Genomic DNA, 26,361 nt, shown 5'->3' on the forward strand with positions numbered 1-26,361 from the left:
AAATATGGCCTACTTCAATAAAAGGTGATATCACTCTGAGCAGAGTTTAAAGCATTTCAGAAATGACCACACTATTTGTATTTTATTTAATCCCAGCCTTACTGATAAATGTTACAACCAATCCTAAGAAAATTAAGGTCATAGGCAGTTTACAATGAAATACAGCAGAGCCAAGCCTGAATTAGACCTGTCATCTATACATCCCTTTAGAAATGGATTCTTTCCTCATTCTCAATGAAAGATTTAAGAGTCCTTTCATCTTTCTTGCCTGTCAGGCAAATGACTATTTGTGCAAATTTAATAATATAACAGTGGACAGATAGTGAAGAAAAGGGTTTAACAGATCTGTTGCACAGTAAGACTTCTTCAGAGTGCAGAGTACATCTACAATAAAGTGCTTCTCTTAATAAGTTATATTGATAATAGTACAGATGTTTACCTAGCTTTAAAGCTTGAATTGCTTAGTAAATAGTTTAATCTCACTGTAGGTCCCTAACCACAAGGCACATTCAAAACACAAGCCAAGCACTAACTGTGAAGAATTAACCTACAATAAAAAAGTTGTAAGTGGTAGTAAACTACTGACAAGGTTTGTAAACAGTACCATCCCTTTCAATCTTGAGGCTCATGCATATTGAAGTGAGTTTTGGTGGAAGCAGCTTTTGAACTCCAGACTTAACAATTAAGCCAGCTTTCCTGATGCAGAATGGCTTAGGAGCAAGGCCATGAGCCTATGGAGCAGCTGTCCAAGCAGTTGCCTGTGTAGCTCAGTCAGACCAGGCCCCACGCCGTCTTGGTGGGAACAGAAGGGTCAACAGTCGGCCAGCGTATTTATATGCATCATACAGCATGGTCACAAGATGTGGGAGCAGGAGGTGTGATAAGGATTCAGTGTTCCTGGGACTGAGAAGAAGACATGATTCCCAGGCTGCAAGATGGGTGGAGTATGTAAATGTAACTTTTAGTTAAGAGCCAATTAGAATACGACAGGTATAACACGTGGTAGGAATGGTATACAAGGAAGTGTGTGCCTGCAATGAAGATGAAGTGCTCTGTCAATCACATTGATTGGCAGCATTCTTCCCTCTCGTTGCAGCAATACAGTACTGTGCCTTAGTATTTTGGTATGAAATCCCACTTCTTTTGTCACTTGCATGAAAACAGATGTCACGTTTGATGTATTTTAGTCTATAGGCTTCATTTACAGTTAACACAACTGATTATCTGTTTAGTTTGGGTTTTTGTAAATGCATGTGAAGTTCACCTCTACTCTTCAAGCTGACAAAGAAGTTATGCTCAGTACTCCTCTTAAGAGAAGGTTTTGTTTATGTTAAAATATAGCTGTGCTGTTTTGTGGAGGGCTTAATTGTGACTTGATAGTAATGTTGACTTGTAGAAGTAATCAGCTTCTGTAAGACTGAAATGGCAGTTAGGGTCAACTTGAGTAATTTCTTTGGGTTCACTGAAGAACATTAGAAGTTTCTTTAGAGAAGAAATGATGAACAAAAGACATCACCACAAGTGATCGGAGTAAAATTCTGAAATTGGACTCAGTATGCTTCTGAAAACGTTTCACACAACTTAAAGCGAATAATTACACTAATGACCAGTAGAGCTTACCAAAACTGTCCTCAAGTACTTGTACAAGGTATACAGTTAAACATTGCCTTCATACCACAGAAGATGAAGCTTGATGAACAAAACACATTCCATTACTTTTAAAAAAAACCACATTGAGTTCATTTTGGGTTTCACAACTCTTGCAACAGAGCAAACAGAACCAGAAGTATCGTGTCAGAGCTCCAAGTTTTCCTCTTGTTTGTCACTCTAGCGTTTTATCACCACCTGCTCATATGCTCCAGATCCTACTCTGAAAGAATATTCAAAAGAAGTTAGTTCAATTTAAATAAAGCTAAACAACACCCCTCACAGATCAGCAAGTTAACTGTTTACACAAAACCTAAATTAACACTGCCCCCCAATAAACACCCCAACTGAACAGCTAGTACCAGAAGAGCTAAATGTGAAGGGTAGGAAAGGTGTAATTACTGTGCCACTGAGTAACCTACAGTTCAATGCATTAAAGCATTTCGTGTTATACTGCATTCAAGATGATAAATGACATTGCTGAAAAAGACGTCAGTGTTGGACTTCTATATAGTTTCTTAAATGTTCTCTCTCCCACCCCAGCTATATCCTATGCAGCTAATATTTTCATATACATTTATACATAGATGTGTCTAAAAAACCAGTAAGTGATAGCTTTATGTTAAGATAGAAGAAAATCTCTTTTGTTCACACTGAATTGCACATGTATAGTTGTGAAACTGCCTCACCCCCCACATGACAGAGGGTAGTGGTAGTTTTACATGGCAAATTGCAGTACTGTGTCAAAAATTAATAGGGTGAGATGCCTTCCTATAACACTCTGCCTGTACTGTTCTGGCACTGAACTGAGATAGATCTCTATGCTACAGTACTGTGCTCTGTAAAGATACGCATCATCTCAGATAGAAGTTAGAGTGCCCAGTTGGTACATCACCAAGAGAACGTTTTTAACCATTGGTATTACTTGCTTGTGTAAAACTCAGGGGTTGTTTTCAGCACATTATCTGCTGCTTTTATAGCTAATTCCAGAAATATTGCTGAAATACTGATGCTATGCTATACTAATTTTTTGAGATAAAGAAAAATCTTAAGAGTTACACTGGACTGCAGAGTTATGGTATTAGGATATATTTTTACCTGGCTTTCATGTTTCACTATCAGACAAGACAGTAGTTCATTCAGGTCAAGACATATATCAGGATATTTTAAAAGGGTTTAGAGAAGAAAGGGATACCCCTGGTTCTAAAAAAAAATTATTATCAAGGGAGAGAGTTCAGGGCTACAAGTAGTTGAAAAATAAAGAAGCTGTTGAAACAGGAACAGTGTAGTGTATGGAAACAGATGTGAGCAAAACAGATGTGAGAAAATCCGACTCGTTATCAGGAAAACACACAAGTTTGATCCTGTGAAGGTAGGTGTGTATATCTCTTGAGACTCTTTCCAGTTCCGGTTTAGTAAGTCTATGGAGCTAAGATTTCAAACTGGTGCCTGTTTCCTGTGTCCTTACTGAAACACCACTCATATAAGAAAACTTTGGAACTGAGACTCCTCAGAACATCCAAAAGTTATAATTCTTATGGCTGATAATCACTTCTGTTTTGGAACTAATTTTGTCTTTGCTTTAGAAGTTGATGATCTAGTTCTTTTGGCGCTTTTGAATTATACAGAATATAAAGATACAAAGATGAAGTTTGTATATGTAGAGTAATTGCTGTATGAGATGCATTTTGTGGTGTTTTTTTAGTATTACCTGTAGACTAGTTTTTCAGGCTACATACCTGTTAGGTAGATGATGGCTTCCAAAAGAAGTGCTTCCACCAGGACCCACAAATAATCTTAAACCTTCTTCTGGAAAGCAAACAAATTAACAAGTTAGTTTTAGTTAGGGCAACATTAAAGGAAACTGAGTTGGTTTAAGTCTCTCAGTTCTGTTACTGTTACTTTCAAATGCAAGTGATTTAAATAATGAAGAACAAAACTTCATGTTATGGATTGTAGGAACTGCCTTCCTCATAGATTTGTCTCTGCTCTTTCCAGGCTTAGAAGTAATTCTCTGGGAAAGTTACCTGAGTCATACAAGGATCTCTTCAACTCTTGGAAGGCAGGATGAAGCAGAAAACGTCCTTATGATTGCAAGCATCAAGGACTATAATAAAAGTAGGTATTCTTGAGGCCTGTAACGTGCATCAGTTTTCCTTAAGCATTCTTATTTATCTCCTTACCTTCTGCACTTGAGTCTAAACTGAAGTCTTGACTCTGGAGTATTTTTTCAACTATGTCATCAGCATCAACTCTGGTAGCATCAACCCTCTTCAGCTGGGACTCCACAGAGTCTTGCTTTACAGGATGTCTGCAAAATAGGAGCTCTTAGAAGTGATACAGTAACTTATGTTTTACCTCTACTAGATAAGGCTTTTAAGTTATGTGTACCTGCAGAGTCTTTCTGATGCTGCATCTTTATCAGCTGTATCAATATCAGCTTCGGCTACTTTTGGCTCAGTCTCTTCACATGGCTCCAGAATACTTCCAATTCCTGTTGAGGTGCTACCCACAGAGGTGTTTCTCCTGTGGCAGAGTTCAGACAGACTGGATGATCTGGAGTGACACGTGCTATATCCTGTTGGGAAGGTACAGGAGAGGTAAGTTAGGTATGTTCTTGGCAGCTAGGGTCATTACTTACATTTTACTGTCCTGAAAGCAGAGATTGTGTTTTGACTTCTTACAAAGAAATGTCAAAAGCCTTATGAATGTATGTGTGTATATCAGCTAGGCAACTCACTTGGGGTTTGATAATCTAGCACATGTTGTTTTCTCTTTGTTCTAAATAACTCTTGCTTCCTAACAAATATAACGACCTGCTGTTAATACTCCCCCTTCAGCTTTTAGACCTCAGTCTGCATTTCTAAGTTACTTGATTTTACAAATGGAAGAAGTAAAAATCTCATTCAGGTATGTTTATTGGAGACAGCTAAGGGAAAAAGCTGTCTCACATCTGAACAAATAATGCATTGTGCTCTTAAAAGGAAAAAAAAAATAACCCTCCCCACTCCCTAAGCTCCTAGGAAAAAACACATTCCATTTCACACCATTTTTGGTAAAGTATACTCTATTTTTTACAGTCTAAAACAGTGAAAGTAAATAACCTCCAACAGCTCATAACAAAATTGTTAACAGCTACCTGACAGTTTTGACTGCTGACTCGTATAGCTTGATGTTCTGGAATGTCCACATGCACCAAGTTCATCTGGGACTGAGGCACTCTTTGATGAGACATCTGCAACACAGGAAAGTCAGATACTGTTGCTAAAGCAAACTTTGTTGTTACTTTGCCTGTAATCTTGATTAGATTCAAATGTCAGATTTCCCAGAGGAATTAGGGACTTGACACTGCTTTTGTACAAACGCTTCGGAGATTCAAGTGCTGCAAAAATACCATGTATGGTAACAAATGTGCATTCCTTTAAAAAAAAAATCACATATTTCTGAATAACACAGTCCAATTAAATTAGAAAGATTGGTATGAAATGTAGTTCTAGATCTGTCTACACTGTAGACACTAAAGACATTACCACAGTTTCTGTAGTACCATAGTGTAATGGTGTGCTAGATGTTTTCTGACATCTGTGGTTAAGGCAGCTTAGGCTATGGTTAGGGTGGAAGCAAGTAAGCTAGGGCAGAGCCTGAAGCTTGTAAAAAAACCCAAAAAAACCCCAAACCCCAACTAACAAAACCCCACCCCCAAATTTCAACATCTAATAAAGTATTTTAATAGTAGAAAAACTACTTCAATTTTAATACTTAGAACTTTTGCCCCTCAAAATTTACTGTTATGCGTATTCCTATGATTCGTAAGTTGAAAATCATGAGCTAAATTAAATGCTGAGTCAAAACATAAATCCCAAGCAAATCAAGAAACATGCCACAAAATGAAATATTTTAACTGTTAAAAAAGGTAGGCTTCCAATCTATTTTCTATTCCTCCTTTCCATTAAATAATCCTTTACAAAAGTAAAAAAAAGAGAGATTCAACTGATGTTCTCGAGAAGATTGCTTCAACAAATAATGGATGAAGGTTCCTCTGTTGGCCAACCTTCTGCATCCCTTTAAGATTAGAAATATTTCATACATCGCCTTGAAGCTGTGAAGCCAGTTATAAAAGCATTGAGAAATTAGAAGCATTATTTTATACCTGCTATGCCCAGATGTACTACATTTAAATTGTCTCCACCTTTCCTGTCTTCATGCAAAGATTCTGATTCTCCAGCAATTGCTAAAGACATTGCTGTGGAAGGAGGCCTGTAAGAAAAAGGTAGTAAAGATTTGCTTTAATCCTTCCATATTGATCAGCACAGATTTTTCTTTTCAAGTCAGTTGGAATAATTCATATTGTGTTCCCTGTTAACAGGGTTGTAACTTTTTTCCTGAAAAAACGCTGTCTAGCCCCCTGTTAAAAATCACAGAAAAGGTTTTTTTCTGTTGAGTTTAAGGACATTTTACAGAATCCTGCAGGCTTCTGGGGATCCTTGGGAAGGCTTTTCCTTTTTCAATGATTGATGGGGTGATACATGTTTATTTTGAAGTTCTTAATGTGTATGAATCATAGGATACTTTACCTGCTAAGAATATATGTAATTCAGTATTTCATGAAATGCATGGCAGGATGCTAAGTGGGGAAAAAAACCCAATAACAAAACAACAGCATGATGACACTTGGCCTACTTGGGTTGCGCTGTGTCATACGCTCCTGGCTTTGTTTCATCTCTGTTAGAGCACTTAAAGACATTCTGGGCTGATAACCCTCCCTCTCCTAACAAAGGGGCCTGTGTTACCATCTCTGAATAATACCTCCTGCAAAAATAAAAAAAGCATCATGTACATCATAAACTTACTTCAATAATAAAAGGCTTTTTAAAAAGCCTTCCTCACAAAATAGGGAGCTGAGTGCAGATTATGAAAATACTGTAAAGTTTATTTTTCCTTCTGTGAAGATCATCTGGATTAGATAATTTTTTTGTTCTGCATGTGTTGAAAGTTTACATTCCAGGAAATGGTTATACCATCAGTTTGGGTGAGAATGCCAAGTGTGAATAATTTCAGTTAGAGATTTTTTTCCTAGGTGGACAGAAAACTAAGTAGTAGTTTCAACTACTTCAGTACCAGCCACTGAAGAACACTAATGCACTGTTTTATTAGTATGCATGACTGATGATTAGTTGCTTTTAAGAAACTGTTTATCAGTACCAGTGATGTATTTGTTAACTGGTCTGAAAGTACAGAAACATTTTGCCCAATCAAATTCAGGGAATTCCCTCTTACTATTTATTCAGTGAGCACAAGATGAGATCTTACAGTGTTCTACTCTTACTGAAGGGTGGAAGAAGACAGGACAAAGGGCCTTTACTGGTCAGTGCAAGGGGGACACTGAAGAATTCCTCTGGTGAATCAACTGAGCAAAACTGGTGCAGCAAACGTTCGCCTGTCTCCTCAGAAACGATGGTAAGCATAACAGCCACAGCAGCAGCTCACAAAATCTCTTGTTGATACAGAAAAGAGTTTTTGATTACACTAATTACATACCTTGAATCAGCTAAAACCTACAAATCATGAGGTTCTTCATACTGGTAACCTCAGACTGAGTTAGGAGATCAGTGCTGCTTTTCTGGAAGCTGCAGTCTCATTTCACTTCAAACACAATCTTTTTCACTTAGGGAAGACTTCAGTATATGTTTACTGCTACAGATTAAGGCTGTATGACATTACTAGGCCCCTTCACTGGGTTATTCAGAGGGACATGGGTTGCCGATATTAATCTAATCTAATAAAAATTAGTTTAAATAGAGTTAATGAGAGTATTTTTAATGAACCCCCTGATCCATACAGAAGCATAAGTGCGTTCATGTAGCAGTTTGTAAGCAAGTACTATATCTTTACAAAGGAAGATATCTTTGATCCAACATAAGGTCTGAGAGCATAAATGAAAGTTGAGAACCCCCACAAAAAGCTGAGATGGACATAACAAGGGTGGAGCTAGCAATTGTTTTTCAGACTGTTTTTCTTATGCTCATTTTTTTCTTTTAACTCTGCCTTGGAAGAGCAAACATGAGAACAAGCATACTGCTTCAGACCAAAGGCCTGCAGAGCCTTGCATCCTCTCCCTGTCAGCAGGAAACCACAGGTGCTGAGAGAGTATGGCACACATAGTAAGGCATCTCCTGAATATTCTTCTAGCTTTTCCTCATCCATAAGTTAGGTATTTCTTGAGCCTCATATAATGTTTTAGACTTAATAGCCCTCAAGAATTTTTCATTAAGGAATTTGTGTTAATTCTATCTCAAGCTTTTAGTATTCACATTGTGTAGCAGCAAGGAATTCTGCAGCTTAATCATGTTCTGAAAAGAAAATGCACCTTATCATTCATCTCCTGCTACTTTCAGTATAACAACATGGCAAATGAAGTGCATTGAAGAAAAAGTTAAGTTAAACTAGAATTTAAGGGATCAGATTTATTTTCAAGGTATTATTTAATGAACCCCTTTCCCAAACATCTTGGGACAAGTGAAATACAACTAAGTTGTTTTAAACCTGATCTAGACAAAATTGCCACATGCTGTCATGTAGAATTAGAAAGATTGACATTGAACTGAGCACATACACTTTGAAGAACCCAGTCTACCAACATTCTGAATTGCAGAAAAAACTGTGGCAAAGAATATGGGCAAGTATTGAGGAATTTTCCACCCTGCATTCATGGAAGCTGATTCTATACATATCTCAGTCTATCCTTAAAATGAATGGCATTTATCTTATTATGAAATACCTCTTAAAATACAAATGACATGTGAGAGTTCTTCACTTCATACTGATCAGGATAATTAAGTCATGGTTAGTAAGATAGCTGTGTTCTCTGGAAACTGAAAGCTTTTCCGTTGCACCCTGTCAGTTTAGTTATCCACTAAGCTTGGGTGCCTCATAACAAATAGCTTGTTAGCCTAGAAAGAAGGCAACAATCTCATCTTACTCATGGCTGGGTTTTTCCCTGGCACGTGTGATTTTTCTGGCCTATGGTTAGTTATGGAAGCTAACGTGCTTTAGCAAAGCTATTGCATTTCCTTAAGTATAGTTTAAGGACAGTGAAGCCAAAGGATCCTGAAAACATAGCATTGGTTTTCCTAGCTACTGCTTCAGATGTTACCTCTTGCATCATTTATCAAGTTGCATAATGTCTTTGCCAACTAAAAATCTCTAAGTGCATTCTCTTGTATTAAGTCCTAATCACACTTCTAAATTCTTCTTTTAAATAAATCTTTTAAGTTCACCTGAGACTTGTGAATACACATTTTTCCAAACACAAGCATTAGATCACTATATACCACATCTTTATATGAGCTTCCTGCAGGAACAGTTTCCCTTAAGTATAAATTTGATTTAATTTTTTCTTTTTAACTTAAAGATGTACAGGCTTTGCTTGAAAATATGATTAGGTATTTAACAGCAGGGAGAACAACGATATTTGTATTGGCATTTTTATCATGTTAGCCATTATTCAGCTGCCATTCCAGTTCTTTGAGCCTTTTTCTTTCTTTGGTTTGTGGGTTTGGTTTTTTTTTTAATATTCTTGTCATAATGAGGAGATTTGTTAACACCAATTAGAAGGACAATTCTGAACATGGAGTACATGACCAAAACTCTATATCCCACACAGATTTTTTCATAAACTTACATTTTAAAACATGGGTCTCCAGACATTAGCTGCATGTTGATCAAAACCTGCATATTAAGAAAACAAAAGCCATTGTAAGGAAAAAAAAAATAGTAATTGGTCTATCATATAAGGTCCTGTCCCTAAGTTATACTTGCCACAAGTCTTACACTTATGTCACATAAAATGACATCATCACATATGCAGATCAAATACATTTTTTCTTGGTACATATGCAAACAACACAAAATAGCATTTGAAGTAACATAGTTGCATAGACAAGGCTATGCAAAAGATGCTTAGCTCAATAAGAATCTTAGAATTATTAACAGTTAAAGTGGTTTCAAGGGAAATCTAAAAGATCCATGAGCAGACAGAATTTACTGTTTACAACAGTGGGTGCTGAAATATGTTCTTTCTTTGCTGAGAGTGTTTGGCAAACTGCTGGCACATGAGAACAGGTTGTGCTAACATAAGAGATAGAGCCCAGCCACGAAAGGCAAATAATGCTGCAGGACAACAATGCCTTGAGAAGGCTTGTTAGCTGGGGCAAAGCCATCAATTACAAGTTCTCTGGACAAAGGCGGCGAGCGTCCTAAAGAAATAAGAGTGCATCCTTACAGGGTGTACTCAGTGGTATGAGGAATGAATCCCAGTGTCTTAGTGGGAAAAGAAATTCTTGGAAAATTTACTTGTAACATCCTGCATGTAATTACTTTTGGGTTCATGCATCTTACTCCATTTCTTTAAACTCCCTGGACTAATGAGAGAGAACAGTAGGGTGGTTCCTTCCAACAGTGCTCACCAGTTGTTGCATTGATTACTATCAGATAGAAAAGGGAAAGTTCCAGGAGTCATGGAGGTGTCAAAGCTAGCTTATAAACAAACCAATTAAGAGATTCACCCTTAGGAAAGCTGCACAAGAAGTTGCCCAGTCTTAAACATCTAATTACTACATTTATATTAATTTTCATTGTGTTTCCCTATTTCATTTTTTAATTCCTCTTAGAACAGGAAAACCTTTTGAAAGCTTTTTACACTGATCCAGCTCCAGTTCAGAGAGCAGGACAAATTCTGGTTTTGACTGCATGGATTTCAGTGATTCTCTCTAAACAGGGCTGATGTGCTTAATCATACCACTTGTTCTCTGCCTTATTAGTTTAAGTATGAGAAAAGCAGCAAATTACTTTGAGAATGGAGTTATCTTGTCTTGTATTTTTGGTATCATAACCTTCCAGTAAACAGCGACGAGTGGTGATTCCCGATCCAGCAAACTCTGCTAGATTCAGATCTGCAAATCCCAGCTGTTAAGAGAAAATTACACAGTTAGTAGTAAGCATACTACTAAATGTGGGTGCTTGCTATGTGCACAGTATGGAGTGCCACTCAACAGCAGTTTCAGATGTGAGTTAGAGGATGCCCATTGAAGGGAGTGGCCCGAGGCAACAAGCAGAAAACAAACTTTGGGTACCAAATTTTGTGTCACTCAGTTAAAAATTAATGTTTCAAGAGAGGAAACAGAACAAGGAAAGCTTTATTTTAAAAAATAAGCACATGAAGAAGGGTTTACTTTTAATCAACCCTTTCAAAATACTAAATTAAAAGAAAAAACCCCACATTGACGAGTGTTCCACCACATCACTGTACTGTGCATAATGAAGTAATGGGTATTAGAGTATTATTAAATTAATGGAATTATTAAACTTTAATGGAATTAAAGTGGCATAAAAGCACAATAAAAAAGCTAGGCAAAGTCAGATACATCTCAATTTACCTTTGCATAAGCCTTGCCTCCTTTTAACTCCTAGAAAAAAAGACATGTCATTAAAGATAGTGACTGGGTTTTTTTGGTTTTTTTGCTTTCTTTAGAAAAGCAAATGGTAATCTTAATTTTACAGTAGCTCAACACACATTTGCTAGGGTGTACAGTTGCCATTTAGAACTTAGTATTAATAATGCCCTTAGTGCAGGCCCTGTGGGAGACTCTCATCTTGCAGAGGAGGGGAAGGGTGAGTGCCTGATGCCAACCAGCATTTGGCTCTTGCAAAGACCAGCCCCAAAGGTATGAAGTACTGCATACAAAATTCTGGCACTTTGCATAGTTCAAGGCTTCTAAGTTTACTGCCTCTTGCTAAAAGTTTCTATCAAGGGATAACTTTATAAAACACTGATGAGCAATTCCTTTAGAATCAAGAACATAAAAATCCATTAATTAGTCAAACTAAGGTAATTACTACGATTATTACAAATTTTTTTATAGGAAGAGTACCTTGCATGGTTGCAGCTGAAATTTGTTTTATGAAGGTTACCATGCATTTAAAAATAAAACCAAAACAAGTGAGAGAGAGCAGGGAAAGAGGAGAGAAAAAGTGCTGCTTACCTTCCGTACAGACACCCTACAAACACACGTGTCCAGAATCCCTGTTGTGGCACTGGCACTGATTTTACACATAAATAAGAACTTTTTCTTCCAGCGGACGCAGTTTGCCTGTACCACCTCCCTGCAGATAGAGAACATGTGCTTAGGATCAGTTGCATGTACATTCAGGACCATCAGATGGAATAGGACAGTTCAAGAACAAACACTGCTCCACTGTTTGTAAGGTGGTGACTTCATACGAAGACTGTTCCAAGGGCTGAGTAATCATCCTCCCTTCTCTGTGTGCAGCAAGACTAATAACTGTTCAAACCTTGAACAGTTTAAACTTAAACTTAACAGAACAATTCAGCAGCCATGTGTTTCTGTGAATTGATGAGACTGATTTCTCCAGTTTGCCTCAGGACAGTGAAGTCCTCCTTAGCTCCCAGGTGCTGCCTTCCAAGCTGCTGAGCTTTGGGACATGCTCAAGATGCTATTTTGACAGGTGGTTTTTCAGTACAGAGAGAAGGGGCATCATACCAGCAGAACTGGATCAATTTGAGGCCTGGAAATGTGCAAAGCAGATCATGTACAATATCCAGATACAACATAATGCACTTGGGGCAAACAAGAATTTCAGCTACATACTGGGAGCTTGCTGTTTGAGAGCACAGCAGGATGATTAATATCTGAATGGATTTGCTCATCACCCAAGGACTACAACCTGACAGCATGATGCAGCTGAGAAAAAGTCAAAATGCAGGCTGCTTTCAGCTATATTAACATCATTATGTAAGGCTCAAACAGAACACATTGTTTTGTTGGGGTAGCTCTTGTTGAGCAAGAACAGACTCCAGCATGAACAGCTACAGGGAGAACAATGGGAAAACTCTTGGATCTTGTAAAAAAAAAAAAATACATATAATAAAAATACTCTAGTGATTCAAACACTTCAGAGACCAAACAACATTAAGCCACATGACAAGTGATTAGGACCAAAATAAGGCATAATCAAATACCCATTTAAAACTGAGTATTACCACAGAACAAGTTTCTAGAACAACCTTCAAATCAGAGGAGCAAAAAACCTCTTTTTTGTAAGTAAAGGGAAGGTTGGCCAGTTTGTCAGTAACAGGGGACATAAGGACTGTGATTCTGAGCAACCTGCCTCAGTGATCAAAAGCTGTTCTCTAGTCCCACATTTCTAAATTTGGAACTTTTAAAATACAGTCTTCACATATTAAAGTAGCATTTGTCCTTTTCTTTCTCTTCCAGTTTTCCATTACATACATTCCTATGTTTTACATCCAGTTTGATGTCTTTAGCAGAGGTAGAACTCTGTGGTTCCACGTAAGCTGGAGTCAGTTTATCACACCTATGGAGAAATGCTGAATTGCAAGGCTCATGCAAAAGCTCCAGTTTGCTGTGCTGGTGAGGCTGCCAGCTCTGGTGCTCACTGCCAGCACCACTTCCTAAGGTAGGAATAAAGTCGCCTGCCTAAAATGAGTCAGATTAATGACTAGAACAGACTTAACGGCTTCTGATGATACAACACTGAGTCACATTGGAGCATATGACCTAAAAGGAACAGGCTCTGTAGACAGTGATCTACTTATCTGTTATGTTTTACATTGTACACTTGCCCATGATTTGAAAAAAAATCATCCCAACTGTGAGTTATTGAAATCCACACAATGGAACCAGAATTTTAAGAAGGCAAATTACAAATAGTTACAATTACAGACTTAAAGGGATATCTGATAACAGCTAACATTTGTTACACTTAGAAGGACTAGGAATAACTGTTGTAGCACTTAATGTGATATTTTCTCAACTCCCAGGTAAAGAAAATGGTCAATTGCACGTCCACTGTCCAGCAGAACACAGCTATCCAAATGCATGCATAGTGACATTGGTCCAGCCTTACTCAAAGTAACTTAGAATTGAAATCTCCAGAATTTAAAGTTCTTTATTTTTTTCTAAGTAACATTTTAAGTTTATCCTAAAAATGAAAATATAAAGGGCCCTTTTCTCTCTTAAAAACACCATCACATCAAAACCAGTTTTATCACAAGCAGGATAAAAGGAGAAAAAAAAACTTATTCATCAGCTGTCCAGCTATAAATTTTTGCTTCAGATAAAGAAGGGATATTTATGTCACCATCTTAAGTCATTAAATTCACTGTAGTACTCTGTCAGCAGTTCAGGATAGCTTGAGAATGCTAGAAATTTATGAAGCAGTACTAATGTTCTTTTGTAAGCATCAGAAACAACAGGCCTCCATTGATATGGAAAGACAGTAGACTTGCTCACAGCCTCAACCCTACTGATAGCTACTGAGAATTTTGGGAGCTTGTTAGACTAAAAAGACTGCACAGGAAGGGGAACTTGAATACAGATTAACTAAGTGATGTGATTGGTTGAGATTTTCTTTCTCTAAAACCATCACATTTTGACACACTAGTAGTATTCTTCCCAAACACCCCCAGATGCATAGACATAAAAAAAATCCAGATTCAGATATTATGTATGGATTCAGCATAGAGTGAGAACCTCAGTTATAGCACACCACTAGAATTAAAAAACCCTCTAAATTAAGATAATAATGAAAAACGCTGTTGATTAAACAAAGTTATGGTCGTAGCTGTCTGTTTTACTAGACTTTGAAGAATCACTGAAATTAAATCTTACCAGAAATATCTAATCAGTAGTAAAATGCATGCAATTACACAAACCTTTATTATAAAGTTTCAAAAAGCAAGACTTCATAACAATCCTTTGACTCAACCTCCTCCTGCATTCTATCTCTAGTTTCAGATCAAGACATATCAGCTACGGCCATGAACCCCCAGGGAGCCTGCATTTGCACATCTCTATGAATCCAGTAGTACCTGCAAACCAATTCCAGCCTCCTGGGTCCTTCTGGGGACTAGAAACGATGTAGATTTTCTGCTGTTCACTGTACAGCTATAAAACCAGGCTACAAGACTGGAAGTGTTCACCTGTAATCAACCCACAAAGGTCAGAAAATCCCTTTGCATGGCACTGTACTAGTAGGACAGTTGTCATAACCATTATCACCCTTCCCTTATCACCCAGAATTGAATCACTTATCCTATTTATCAATTTTCTAAGTTCTCATAGTGGTTTTACATCTGTAACTTAAGTAATAATACTATTTTCTTACAAAAAATGTTTGTGCAAACTCTTCAGGTCAAAATAATGTGCAAAAATCTTTGTACAGCTCAGTATTACAGTTCAGATGATGTTGCTGCTTCCCAGAACACCTTGCAACCTTCATAGCAAACTGCAGTCAAAGCAGCTCTATAGTTATATAGTTTTACACTTCTACAGTATTCCAGACATGTCTAACATTATAACAAAAGACAATTTAGTGAACACTGAATGGGTTTTTTGCTTGTAAATACAAGATAAATCTAAGTCACATCTGCTTGAGAAATATTATGTGTCCTTAAATCCTTTAAGGATTTTGAATTTATTTCAGGATACTGATAGGTGTATGCTATTGTTCAAGTAAGGAACCACCCTGCCTTTGGAAGACTCAATCCACTCATAGCACAGCTCAAGATTTATTCAGGCAAGTAATGTAATAAACATTAAATGCAATGAATAGGTTTTTACTTCTCTTACAAACAAGAAAACAAAAGTTCCAGTAAAAAGGCCTCACTTAGAGATACTGATGCTCTTATTCTTGTAAAAATAATATCAGGTAAAATGAGCAATACTCCTTCCTCCTCATAAAAACATCAAAAATACATGGTTTGGTTTTTTCACTGGCACACTATTTAAAACAAAAACAAAAAAAAATTGAAATATTCATACACAGTCTGCAAAACAACCTTCAACCAACTGCCTACCACCCAACAGTTCTTCTAATTCCATTGTATAATGACAAATTTGACATATTTTAATTAATGTATTTTTTCTAAGAAAAGGACCAGCAATTTATTCCTTTCTTGCTGAAATAAAAACCAAATCAGAACGTTTAACTTTAAAGAGTAGTATCTAAGTTTATGAGATTCTTAGTTCAAGTGCAAGGCCCTTAGAAAATAAACAGTTATATTGATAGGTTACTATGGAAATGAACCCAGATAACTTCTTGGCAGCTGTGCCTATGCTACAGGGTATGCTGGAGAAAGCTTTCCGTTATGAGTCAGTTTCCTATGAGCCTCACAGTCACTTTACCACATGCAAAGCAAAACCAGTTGTTTTACAAATAAAAAAATATCTTAGTTACTGTTGCATTCAGATACTTAGGAGGTTGTAGTGCTTTGGTGTAACTTAACAAATGGTGCCAGTAAGGTGTAACAAAGGATAAATTGATAGACATTTTAAATAAATTGATTCCAAAGTATAGTTTCAGTTACCATTGGTTTAAACCATGTTTTTTCTTCAGAGGGACAGGTTGAGATTGCCTAGATTTCTAAAGAAAGATTTCAGCTGTAGGCAAGTCTTGGTCTATATGTATTTTATGCACTGTACCCAACTGCCATTCAGAATGATGAATAAAAGTCTTGGCTTTTCTGATCCAAACAGAAAATCAACAAGAAAACCAACTCAAAAGAAAGAACCCAGTCAACTCTTCATCCTAAACAGTTGACAAGTGGAGGGCTCTTTTTTTGTTGTTTTTTTAGGTGTTGTTTATGACCAGCAGATTGTTGTTCATTTCCACATAGATAAAGGACAGGAAAAATGGCTTGTTTCAGCAAACAGCTAAAAACGCAAAAATAAATCACTTTGCAGGACCTTATGTGTCATGGGAAAAATCCCTTCTTGCCAAATGGAAAAGCTTTAGCAGGAGAGGCTTAGACATAAAGAAGCCAAAATTCCTTGTGGGCATTTACCAAAACTCTATGTTCCAATAATCAGAAAATTGTTTATTCAAGTTTTTATCTGAATTATTCAAGACAGCCAGTTATAACATTTAGCCATATGGGGATAATTATGTTAAATGGATTGTTTTTCTAGTGCAATTATTTTGGAATCAGTGGTCACCAAAGAAACAAGAAATTAGGAGCAGTTGTTTTCAGTTTCAAGATGTTGTTCAGTCTTTATATCAGATTACTTTCACATGCAACTACTTCTAGAAATACTTTGTGATCAGTTGGGTCAGTATGCTGCTTTATATTAAGGAAAGGGGTGTTTGCTCAGACGTTTTGCAGCTTTCTCACTCCATGGGGTAAATTGGAATATTACTGTTGCCATTTTTAAAAGCTGGTAGTTGGATGGAAGGGCTGCTGTGGCCTTCTAGGGATTTTGGAGACCGCTGGCCACACAGGTGACAGCCACAGAGCCTGCCAGCGCCCCAGCCTCATCCCTCTTCTCCCTCTGACAGAGCAGGACACCTATGTACACGGCTCCCAGGCTACAGAACCTACTTGACAGCCAGCCCAGCTTGAGCCCTGAGAGCCTTTACTCACTCGCACACCTGCACTCAGTCCAGGTGCCAGCACCGCAGGCACACGGGGCCTGACCCCTGCTTCCACACCAGTGACCACCAGCACTTTGTCTCACTCCTCTGGTCCCCCCAGCTGCTGGCACTCAGGTGCTCTGCCCCCCAGTCCTAGGCCCCTTGCTGTCACAACAGACACACAGGCCTCTGTGACCCACAGTCCCACCCTGTGTCTATCACTTGGGTCTCTGCTCTTGCTGGCACCTCAGGCACTTAGGGCCTCTGCTGCAATGTTTTTTCTCCACTTGCTGACACTCACATGTCCCCCACACACACTGAGCAGAGAGCCCTCCTCCCAGGAGAGAATTAGAATATGGTTTAATGTGAAGATAGAACAGAGTGCACTAATTAGAAACTGGGCAGGGCTGGATGGACCAATATGCTAACCAGCAAACTATTTATACCAAACTGGCCTTTTTGTCCCCTAACTCTTTTTTTCCTCACACTTGTTCCTCCCCAGGTCACCTAAACTCATCCCTTCCTCCACCTTTAGTACCTCCCCTAAGCAGCCCATAATAAGCCTTTTTCCTTGCATCCCATGATGTGTGTCATAGTGCTCTGCAGTAACTCCTCTCAGTCCAAAAGGTGCTTTAGCTAAACACGATGGGGTTTCCTGCCCAGACAATGGGAGCAGTCTCTCCTGAGACAGTGTTGGGAGGGGCCCAGACAGGGCATCCCCTGGTCCAAGTCCCTAATTGCAATTCCCCGTCTGCTTCTGTGTCCCTGGGCTTCTGTAGATGGGCCTTTGTTGGGCTGATGGCTCATGTGACAGGGCTGGGAGTAGGTGGGGGAGGATATCACTGCAGCTCTTCCACCCTCCCCTACCTTTGTTTCCTGCACTTGTTTTCTGGGAGTGCATATGAATGTTTATCACCTAACCTAACAGCTTCCTCGGATCAGCCTTTGGCTGACTAAACTTCATACAGTTAGCTCTGCCCTTCTCATGCATACACAGTGTTTAGTACACTGCAATAACTTGGTTAGTTCTAGTGTACAAAGTAGCCTTTTAAAATGGGAATGGTGCTTTGTGTTATATACTTTTTAAAAAGATATAAATAAAACCAAACATCTGTCTTCTGCAGAATGCCAGAGTAAGGTAGGATCATGACATTGGCAGAGACAAGAATTAAGGCATTAGCCTCTAATTTAACAGTTCACCAGCCACACTTTCAGTGCCCTTGATGGTTCAGGTACTTCACAGGAAGATTTGACCTTTCATTGGCTATCTTTAGCATTAGGAAGGTATTGTTAGATACAGAGTTCTCATTTATACTTGGGAACACATAATGGTTTGGCATGCCAGGGAAGAATATCCTCTTGCACCCCTCTTACCCAAAGTCTACTTCCATTTCAAGTCTGAGCAGTCTTACAGTTGAGGGAAAGACACAGGTTGCTCCCAGAGCAACTGAGTGGCTGTTCTATCAGTTTGCTTTCAGGCAAAACATCATGCAATGCTATTCAGTGTCCTGAGATCTGCCAAGTAGCTTGGTATTTGTAAAGCATTAAGATCCTCAGAAGAAAACTACTCTTAGTACACACAAATGTAGTTTTCTTGTTTGGTTTAGTTCTATACAGCTGAGGTGCCAAACAATATGACCTACTCATGGTCTTGTCTTTTAAGATCTACACTGTACACATAAAAATATAAACAAGATCATCCTTCACTTCCCAATTAAAATAGAATCCTGACTGCTAAGATGGAAGTGGAAACAAACAAATAGACAAATACAAAATTAACACAAGTGTTCTAAATATGTTGTAGCACAAGTGTTATTCCAGTGTATTCTGTGCATCTAATACTGTAACTTAATGCACATAACACATGCTGCCCATGCATGAGCCAGTTCCAACCTCAATCTTTAAAGTATGATGAGCTACAAAGGAGCAAGGCATATTCACTATGACTTCTCAAACACCAAGCCCTGCTTTAGGTTCTTTGATAACCAGCATGCTAAATTCAGTCTGCATGTAGAAACACATCTCTAGGTTTGAGAGCACAATCTCCAATGTATACACTGTAGTAATAACTTATGCAAAACTTCAGTTTATTTCTTATATTCAGGAAAAAGTAATTTACTTTTCCTTTAATACTCTGTGTTTCCTCCAGCCTGAGTCATATAAGAGGACACACTCTCCAACAAAAACATTTTTTCCTAAGCATTGCAAATAAACCAAACAAAACCAGTCATTTACAAACAGAGCTTCAATGTTTCACAAGTTTTGGCACTAAGCAAGCCAGCAAGCAGCTAGCTCTGCAGGAAGAGCTCCACTTGTGCACAATTCTGCAGTTAATTTGCTGTTCGTACATGCAAAACTTCAACAGAGGAATCATTTTCTGCTCCACGTGTTTTTACTCACAAAACCCAGGTTAAATCTTTAAGTAGCAACATTTCATGTCAAGTATTTCTTATAAAATGTGTGTAAGCTGATGATCACATGGAAATAAAGCTGCTTTGGAATACTTTTACTTAGGGAAAACTTGCTTGCTACAGGCAACTGCAGAAACCTGAAAGGGAATTAGCACTGTGAAGGGCAAACTGCCCTAGCAAGACCCTAGCCAGCAGTTCAAAGGAAATGAGCTTTACCCTCTGTTGAGCATTTGGGAGGCTGCATCTGCAGCACTGCATCTGGTTTTGGGACCTCTCAGCTGAGCCAATAAACTGAACTGATAAACTGAAGCAAGTCCAGGGGGTGAGAGATGAGGGTCTGGAAACAAGGATGAGGGGATGAAGGACCTGATGCCAAAGTTACAAACATGGGATTTTGTCAATCAGAAGAGGCAAAGGAAGGTCTAATTGCTGTCTTCAGCCACCTTTTTTGAGTTAGAGAGACAATGGAGCCAGACATTTTTTAGTGGGGAGTGGAGAAGGGAAAAGCAATAACAAGAGAAATTCCAATAAAATAAGGGAAACAAGCATTCCCAACAGAAGTGATGAAGCAGAGGGGCAGGATGTCTACGAAGTCTAGAATCCTTGTTCTTACAGGTTTTCTGAAGTTGGCAGGACAAAGCTCTGAGCTTCCTGACACACTTGAAGTTGGTCTTGCTTTGAGTGGGAAGTTGGACTACATGAACTTTAGGTCTCCCCCCCCCCCCCCCCCCCCCCCCCCCCCCAAATTATTCCATAAACACAAGGAGTCCTTAAAACACAAAGGCAGCCAGGTGTTGCAGTGCTTGCAAGATGATGACAGCAAAATAGTGTGTTGCATGTATTGTCTGAGGTCAGGGGAAACACCACCACCACCAGCCCTTCTAAACCCAAGTACCCCCTCTGCACGAGCCAAACACTGAACATAAAAGCTTCTCCCCTGCACGCCTTCCTCTTCAACAGATGCCTGTCATGCATCAGGAACTTGAGGAACTTTTTCCTGGAAAGCTTGCTGTTGCTGTTAGCTCTAAGAACTGGTAAGAGATACAAAGCCAGAAAGCCCTTTTCATAAGGGCAGTGACCAGTTACACACCTTGCAAAATGCAGTCCGTACAAACATGTTTTTACCTCCTGCTGAAGCCCAAAGACAACTCTCTTCAGATCTGATTTTATTTTCTTTACTCCTTTGATTAATTCTTTGATTTTCCCCCACTCAGTCTATTTCAGAGATTTGATTTCTTCATCCCTCTTATTTCCACACCGTTACTCTTCCACCTTCATAGGTGAACTCTAACATTATTATTTTACCCTTCGTTTCTTCCACTTCAGCCCTGCCCAGAATACCCATACCAATCCTTCTGCACCACATCACCTTCCTCAAGCCTGTTCTCTGAATCTGTTGCCTGAACCCATTGTCCTGTAGCTGTCAATGAAAGGCTGAAGAGGTACAAAGAAACTGCATTTTTTAAAAAGGCTACAATTTGTATAGAGAACTTCCTCTTCTTATCTCTTCCTCCATACAGAGAGACACGGGGCCTGGAAGCTGCTTACCCAACAGTCTCTTCTCAACTGATAAAACACTTTGGTGGACAATCTGCAATGTGAAAAGAGCAGCTACAAAATTGCAAGTGAGAATTTTTATTCCACCATCAATTTGCCTCAAGGCACTTCAAAACTTACTTTGTTTCAGTTTATCCAACTGCAAATCCAGTTACATCTGAAAAGCTATTAGAAGTAGCATTATCTATTACCAGCTCTGAAGTCTGTCAGCAGAATGCATACATCATGCAGGAAGATGGGAGTGATAGGGACAGTAATTCCACCTGACAGGTACGGTTTTTAAAAAGCATTTTTTATTTACAACAAAGTTGTTTGAGCTGTGTTACTCTCAGGAGAAATTTTGCCTTTCAAGTGCAATAGCAACAATGGGGAAAACAACGGTTAAAAAGCCATTTGAAGAGTCCAGTGAGGCAGAAAACGTATTTACTGGAGTCACAAAAAACAGATGTAGTTTTAGGAAGTTGAGAAGGAGGTAGCCAAGCATCACAAGAACAAAATAGAACTCAACTGGAAGATAAGAAATCACTTACTACAAAAGACAATTACCTATTCTAGCCTGTGTCTGTTAGGATAAGAATATATTCATACAAGTAAAGCAAGACCTTTGAGACTGCCTCTCAGGACTGAAGTGTATGGTGTGCATAAAAAAATTCCCCAGAATCTGTCAGGAAAAAGAATGTTTTGATGAAAAAATTATAGTTCTCATCTGCCCCTAATCTGTCACACAGATCCCAGCGACACTAAGCTGCTTAGTTCTGAATGCTGTTTTGTAAAAGAATGAAGTCTAAAGAGTCAGAAGTCAGATCTCAGAGGCAGGGGAATATGAACAAACTTAAGACTGGAGTCAGACGAACACAGCAACCAAGACTTCCTTTCCTTTAGTGGGGTGCAGGTAGAAGCTGAGCTAAAAATGTAACTACCAGGCTTACAACTACTGTAGCCTAAAATCTGTACAGTATAGTGCTGAAATCACACCCTCAAGAAATGAGATCCTTTATTTTCCAAAACTTCTTTGATTTCCTCATATCCCATCTGTTCTTTTGTTGCTGGTTGAGCAACAACTTGACCTACGAGCAGCTATCTACTCTAGGGACCCATCAATTATTTCATCACACTGTTACAGTGAGGGGAGGTGCAGACAGCCTAGACTTTCAATGTATTCATGTCTGCATTAGACTAGAATAAATATGTTTCGTATTTAGTCAAATCTGTACTTTGAAAGAGTATTTTTCAGTTCAAAGAATTCACAGGTATAATGGCTGTCCTGGAATAATCTTCTGTCCTTTCATGGTACAATAGACATTATGTGCACAATTTTATGACCGTCTGGTATATAGTAGGTATATAGTATCTTGGCATCTCCACAAGTACCCAATATTAATGTATCCAGTTTCAAAGAGTCAGATCTATTACCATTGGTCCAGGGAAGGGAAAAAAAACATAGGAAGACCCCTTTCCACACAGGAAGCCAGGCTTAAGCTAGAAAGTTGTCTAAATGAAAATGATTTCAAACAGGAGAGGGCAGGAATCAAACCATAAGGCTGATTGGCAGTTTACTAAATCAACCAAACAAAACCTGTCCCTCTTCCACAACTCCCCTGAGATTTTGCCATAGAGTCAAAGCCTCCAACTCATTCATTCTCCCTCAACCTCTAAGGTCCTGTTCTTGCACACAGACACACAAACATTCCCCTCAGGTTTAAACACTACTACTCCTTAGCTGTTTAATGACCTTCGATCAAACTATGATTTAACAGTCACAGATTACTTTAAAAAGTTGAATATTTTGACAGGCAATTAAGCATTTAGCACTATAACACAGAATTTTCTTTTCCTACAGTAAATGTCAAATGGAAGTTTTCAAATTGGAGTTCTGAAAGAGTACACACAAACACAAAAACTAGTGATGTGTGAACAACAAACTCTGTTGCTGCTCACACACAAAGCAGGCTGCTGTGTACTACACTGCACACACACAGGAGTTCTGTGCACTTCAGGCACACATCTGCATCACCCGGGAAAGGAGCTGGGCTCTGACAAGCCTCCAATAACACAGACCGTGTCTCCATCACATATTTCTTACATATCTCTATCACTAATGATCAAAGAAGTGGAAAAAAAGTTATAGGAGTCTTATCTGTCTTCTTTTTGTCCCACTTCATGGCTCGGAGTGAGACACCACAGTGCCACCCAGCTTGCGGGATCAGGCTTTTAATCCTTCCTGCACCAAGATCCCTACAGGGCTGGAAAGCTTCAGTCTGCTTCCAGCACAGCTCAGTACTTCTGTTCCAGGGCTGCCAGCCCCTGTTAGGTGACATTTCTTTCTCAGTGAGTAAGCTTTGGAAGGAAGCGCCTGTAACGTTAGGCTCCTTTATAGCTCCTCAATAGGAGTGCCTTCAGTATGTCTTTCGAGGGGTTTTGTGTTTTTAAGGCAAGGGGCAGCAGGGTAGTTATTGCTTTGTGTCAGTACCAGCTCCAGAAGTTAATTCTCATAACTTCTCTTCCTAAAACTATAGTTTACTAGACCTCAGTCAGTAACAAAAATGCAATGACAAAGGCATGGTCAGTTTTCCATGTATTACACCCTATTTGAAATGAGTCTGTATGTTGCTTTCTGAAACACAACTTCTGTTACAATGCTGCAAAGATCACTACTTCAAGGGTGCAATTGTAGGCTCTCACTGCAACTGATAAATGCATGCAACTTAGAAGATGATGGCTATTAAAAAGAGTTTGCTGTTGACAAGTTGTGAAAGGCTGCCACTCTGATCTTAACTTAATTTCTTCCTTATTTATTCAGACCTTTGCTGAATCACCACTGTGAAAATCCATCTGTTAATTCTTAAGCCAAGAGCAAAGGCACTCCCTAAATTGGCATTGAAGGATCACTGCAGAGAAATTCTTTACCTTCTACCAGTGTACCTCAACACTTCCCAGTCCAGGAGCAATGGACCAGTTTCACTCACGGGTACTTTGGTAAGTTTAACTGCTGTTCTTATTTTTAAGCCAAACTTACAGAAAAAGCAAATGGAAGAATATCAAAGCTTCTTTAAATCAAACACAATATTTCCCACACCATTTTTAGCATCGTCACACTTCCACAGACACTTCCTATGTACATGTACTACCTCCTGCCATGCAGATTTTACTCTTAATACACTGTTCACATTCACAAAGACATGCAGGTATTCTTTCAAGCCTTTAATTTTAGCATTATAAACAGGCAAAGCAAAAAGGGCTAAGATCACAGTAATGTATGAAAACCCATCAGCTCAGCTGAAACCTTTAAAATAGAGATACTCTCCAGAAGATGTACATCAGCCTGTGAAAATTACTTCAAGGCAGCAAGGGCTGCATTAGGGCAGTAATGGCACATTACTGCCTAAAATCATGATTATAATCATTATCTGTTACTCATGGAGAAGTTGCTCACAAGAAAAACATTGAGGAAGAAGACATGAAATGATAACAGAACACTGATGTGTGAAGGCCCTCCAACTGTAAAGAAGGAAAATTAATCTTCAATTATATATCATAGTATAACAGCATAGATTAAAAGGAGCTTTTAGCCAAAGCTCCATTTTTATGCTCCTTATTCACCTTGATTAATTCTATTTACAAAAGCAAAAGCAGATAATTCAGCAACTTCAGTAACAGCAGTATTTTAATAGGGAAATAACTGAATATTCATAGATTTGTTACTATTCTTTGTCTGCTCCAAAAACTCTGCTTGACATTTTTCAGTAAATCCTTCTCATAACAACATTAAAGCAATAGAATATCCTAGATGGCATGACCGAGGGGAATGGCAGGGCAGTGCCCTCCCCAGACCTGAAGCCACAGCTCACCCTCCTTATTGACAAGCTCCTGCCTCAGCCTGGCACCTGATAAAAATTAATCCACCTGCACTGTTTACCCACCGCACCAGCGGGTCGGGAAGCCCCCGTCACAGCGGATGACAGCTCCGTTGCTGAGGCACAGAGGAAGAGGAGACACCTGCCTACGGCTGCCCTCGCACTGCACAACTAACCGCACGGACAAGGTCTGTAACACTTGTGACCTGAGCACGTTCAGGAAATGAGAGATGACTTCCCCATCAAACTCAGTGTTAACCCCCCCAGAAAGAAACACAGCGAGCCAGCATCCAGCAGAGTAAAGCATCAAGGTGGCACAACTCGCATCCAGGGGGACAGCTCTGACTTCAGACAAGGCAGCAAGAAATTTCCCCCCTTCCCCACGCAGTCCGCGGGCTTTACAGCTCGAAGCGCTGTGGCACAAGCGCCCGGTTTCTCTAGGACAACCTTTCTCCACCGACGCATTCGTTTCCCCTGACACCCAGCGCTTAAGAGCCTCAGAATGTACTTCCAGGCATTACGGCTTCAGGCAGCGAGCAGCCACAAGTGCTCCCGCGTCCATTCTCTGCTGCCCTTGATGGCAGCGCAGGCGGGATGAGCTGACAGCTCGGTGACAAGCCGCGCACGGGACCGCCGAACGCCCGTGCCCGCGTTCGGTCCCGGGGCGAAGGGCCCGCAGCCGCTCCCTGCCCCGGGCCCCCGACCTCCAGGGCAGCGGCCGCCGCGCCGCGGGAGCCGGCTGAGCCCCAGCCCCCGGTGCGCGGCACCGAGGGGTCCCAGAGGAGCGGGCGGAGGGGGCTGCAAGGGCGGCCGGCCGCCCTGGCTCCCGGGGACCGGGACGCGGCTCTGCGGAGGCGCCGATTCGAGCGAAGCCCCTCGGAAAGGGGGCGGCCGGGACGGGGCTGCCGGCAGGGCAGCGGACGCCGGAGGCACCTACCGGGAGGACTCGCCGCTGAAGCTGCCCCCGTCCAGCAGTCGCACCTTGCAGAAAAGGATGCCGTTGACGAAGGGCACGGAGGAGAGCTCATCCAGCTCCAGCTCCACGCGGAACTTGAACTTCTTCTTCTTCATCATGATGAAGGCCATGGGCCGGGGGCTCCCCGGGGGCCGCCCCCACGCCCGCTCAGCGCCGCGTGGCAGCTCCCCTCCGCGCCCACCACCCCGCTCCGCTCCCATGCCCGGAGCGAGGGCGGCACCGCGGGCCGGCCCGGAGCGCTGGCCGCTCCCAGCTCAGCCCCTGGCGGCCGCAGCGCCTCCCGGCCAGCGCTTACATGGCAGCCGGCGCCTCCCTTTCAAACCCGCCCGCCCTCCGCTCCGCCCGCTGCCGGCAACGGCCGGCGGCGGGGCGCGGCCGGCAGGAGCCGCTCGCTGGCCCCGCCGAGCCCCGGCTGCCACCGCGCCGTCGTTGCGCGGAGCCGGCCGGTGCCGTTGCCAGGCTTTTC

At 40.4% G+C, this 26,361-nt stretch overlaps 1 protein-coding gene across 1 annotated transcript; it reads right to left on the minus strand.

Annotated features, from left to right (window-relative positions):
* Positions 1–1,591: 1,591 nt before the first annotated feature.
* Positions 1,592–26,008, minus strand: EEIG2 (EEIG family member 2). Its single transcript, XM_084266423.1, has 11 exons — positions 25,857–26,008; positions 11,688–11,808; positions 11,082–11,111; positions 10,495–10,611; positions 9,329–9,375; positions 5,798–5,904; positions 4,787–4,882; positions 4,039–4,225; positions 3,831–3,958; positions 3,387–3,456; positions 1,592–1,870 (listed from the first exon to the last, which is right to left on the minus strand). Exons 1-11 carry the CDS (start codon positions 26,003–26,005, stop codon positions 1,828–1,830), a joined length of 1,095 nt encoding a protein of 364 aa, XP_084122549.1. The 5' UTR covers positions 26,006–26,008; the 3' UTR covers positions 1,592–1,827.
* Between the last annotated feature and the right edge of the window lie 353 nt (positions 26,009–26,361).

Source organism: Gallinula chloropus (assembly GCF_964237585.1).
Source record: "Gallinula chloropus genome assembly, chromosome: 6".
Taxonomy (NCBI): Eukaryota; Metazoa; Chordata; class Aves; order Gruiformes; family Rallidae; genus Gallinula; species Gallinula chloropus.

Coding starts and splice junctions, on each gene's coding strand:
- EEIG2 (XM_084266423.1), bottom strand. CDS start 26,005: ATGGCCTTCATCATGATGAAGAAGAAGAAGTTCAAGTTCCGCGTGGAG. Junction 11,112..11,687: donor GTAGGGTGTCTGTACGGAAG/GTAAGCAGCACT, acceptor CTTTTTTTCTAG/GAGTTAAAAGGAGGCAAGGC. Junction 10,612..11,081: donor GAGGCAAGGCTTATGCAAAG/GTAAATTGAGAT, acceptor TTCTCTTAACAG/CTGGGATTTGCAGATCTGAA.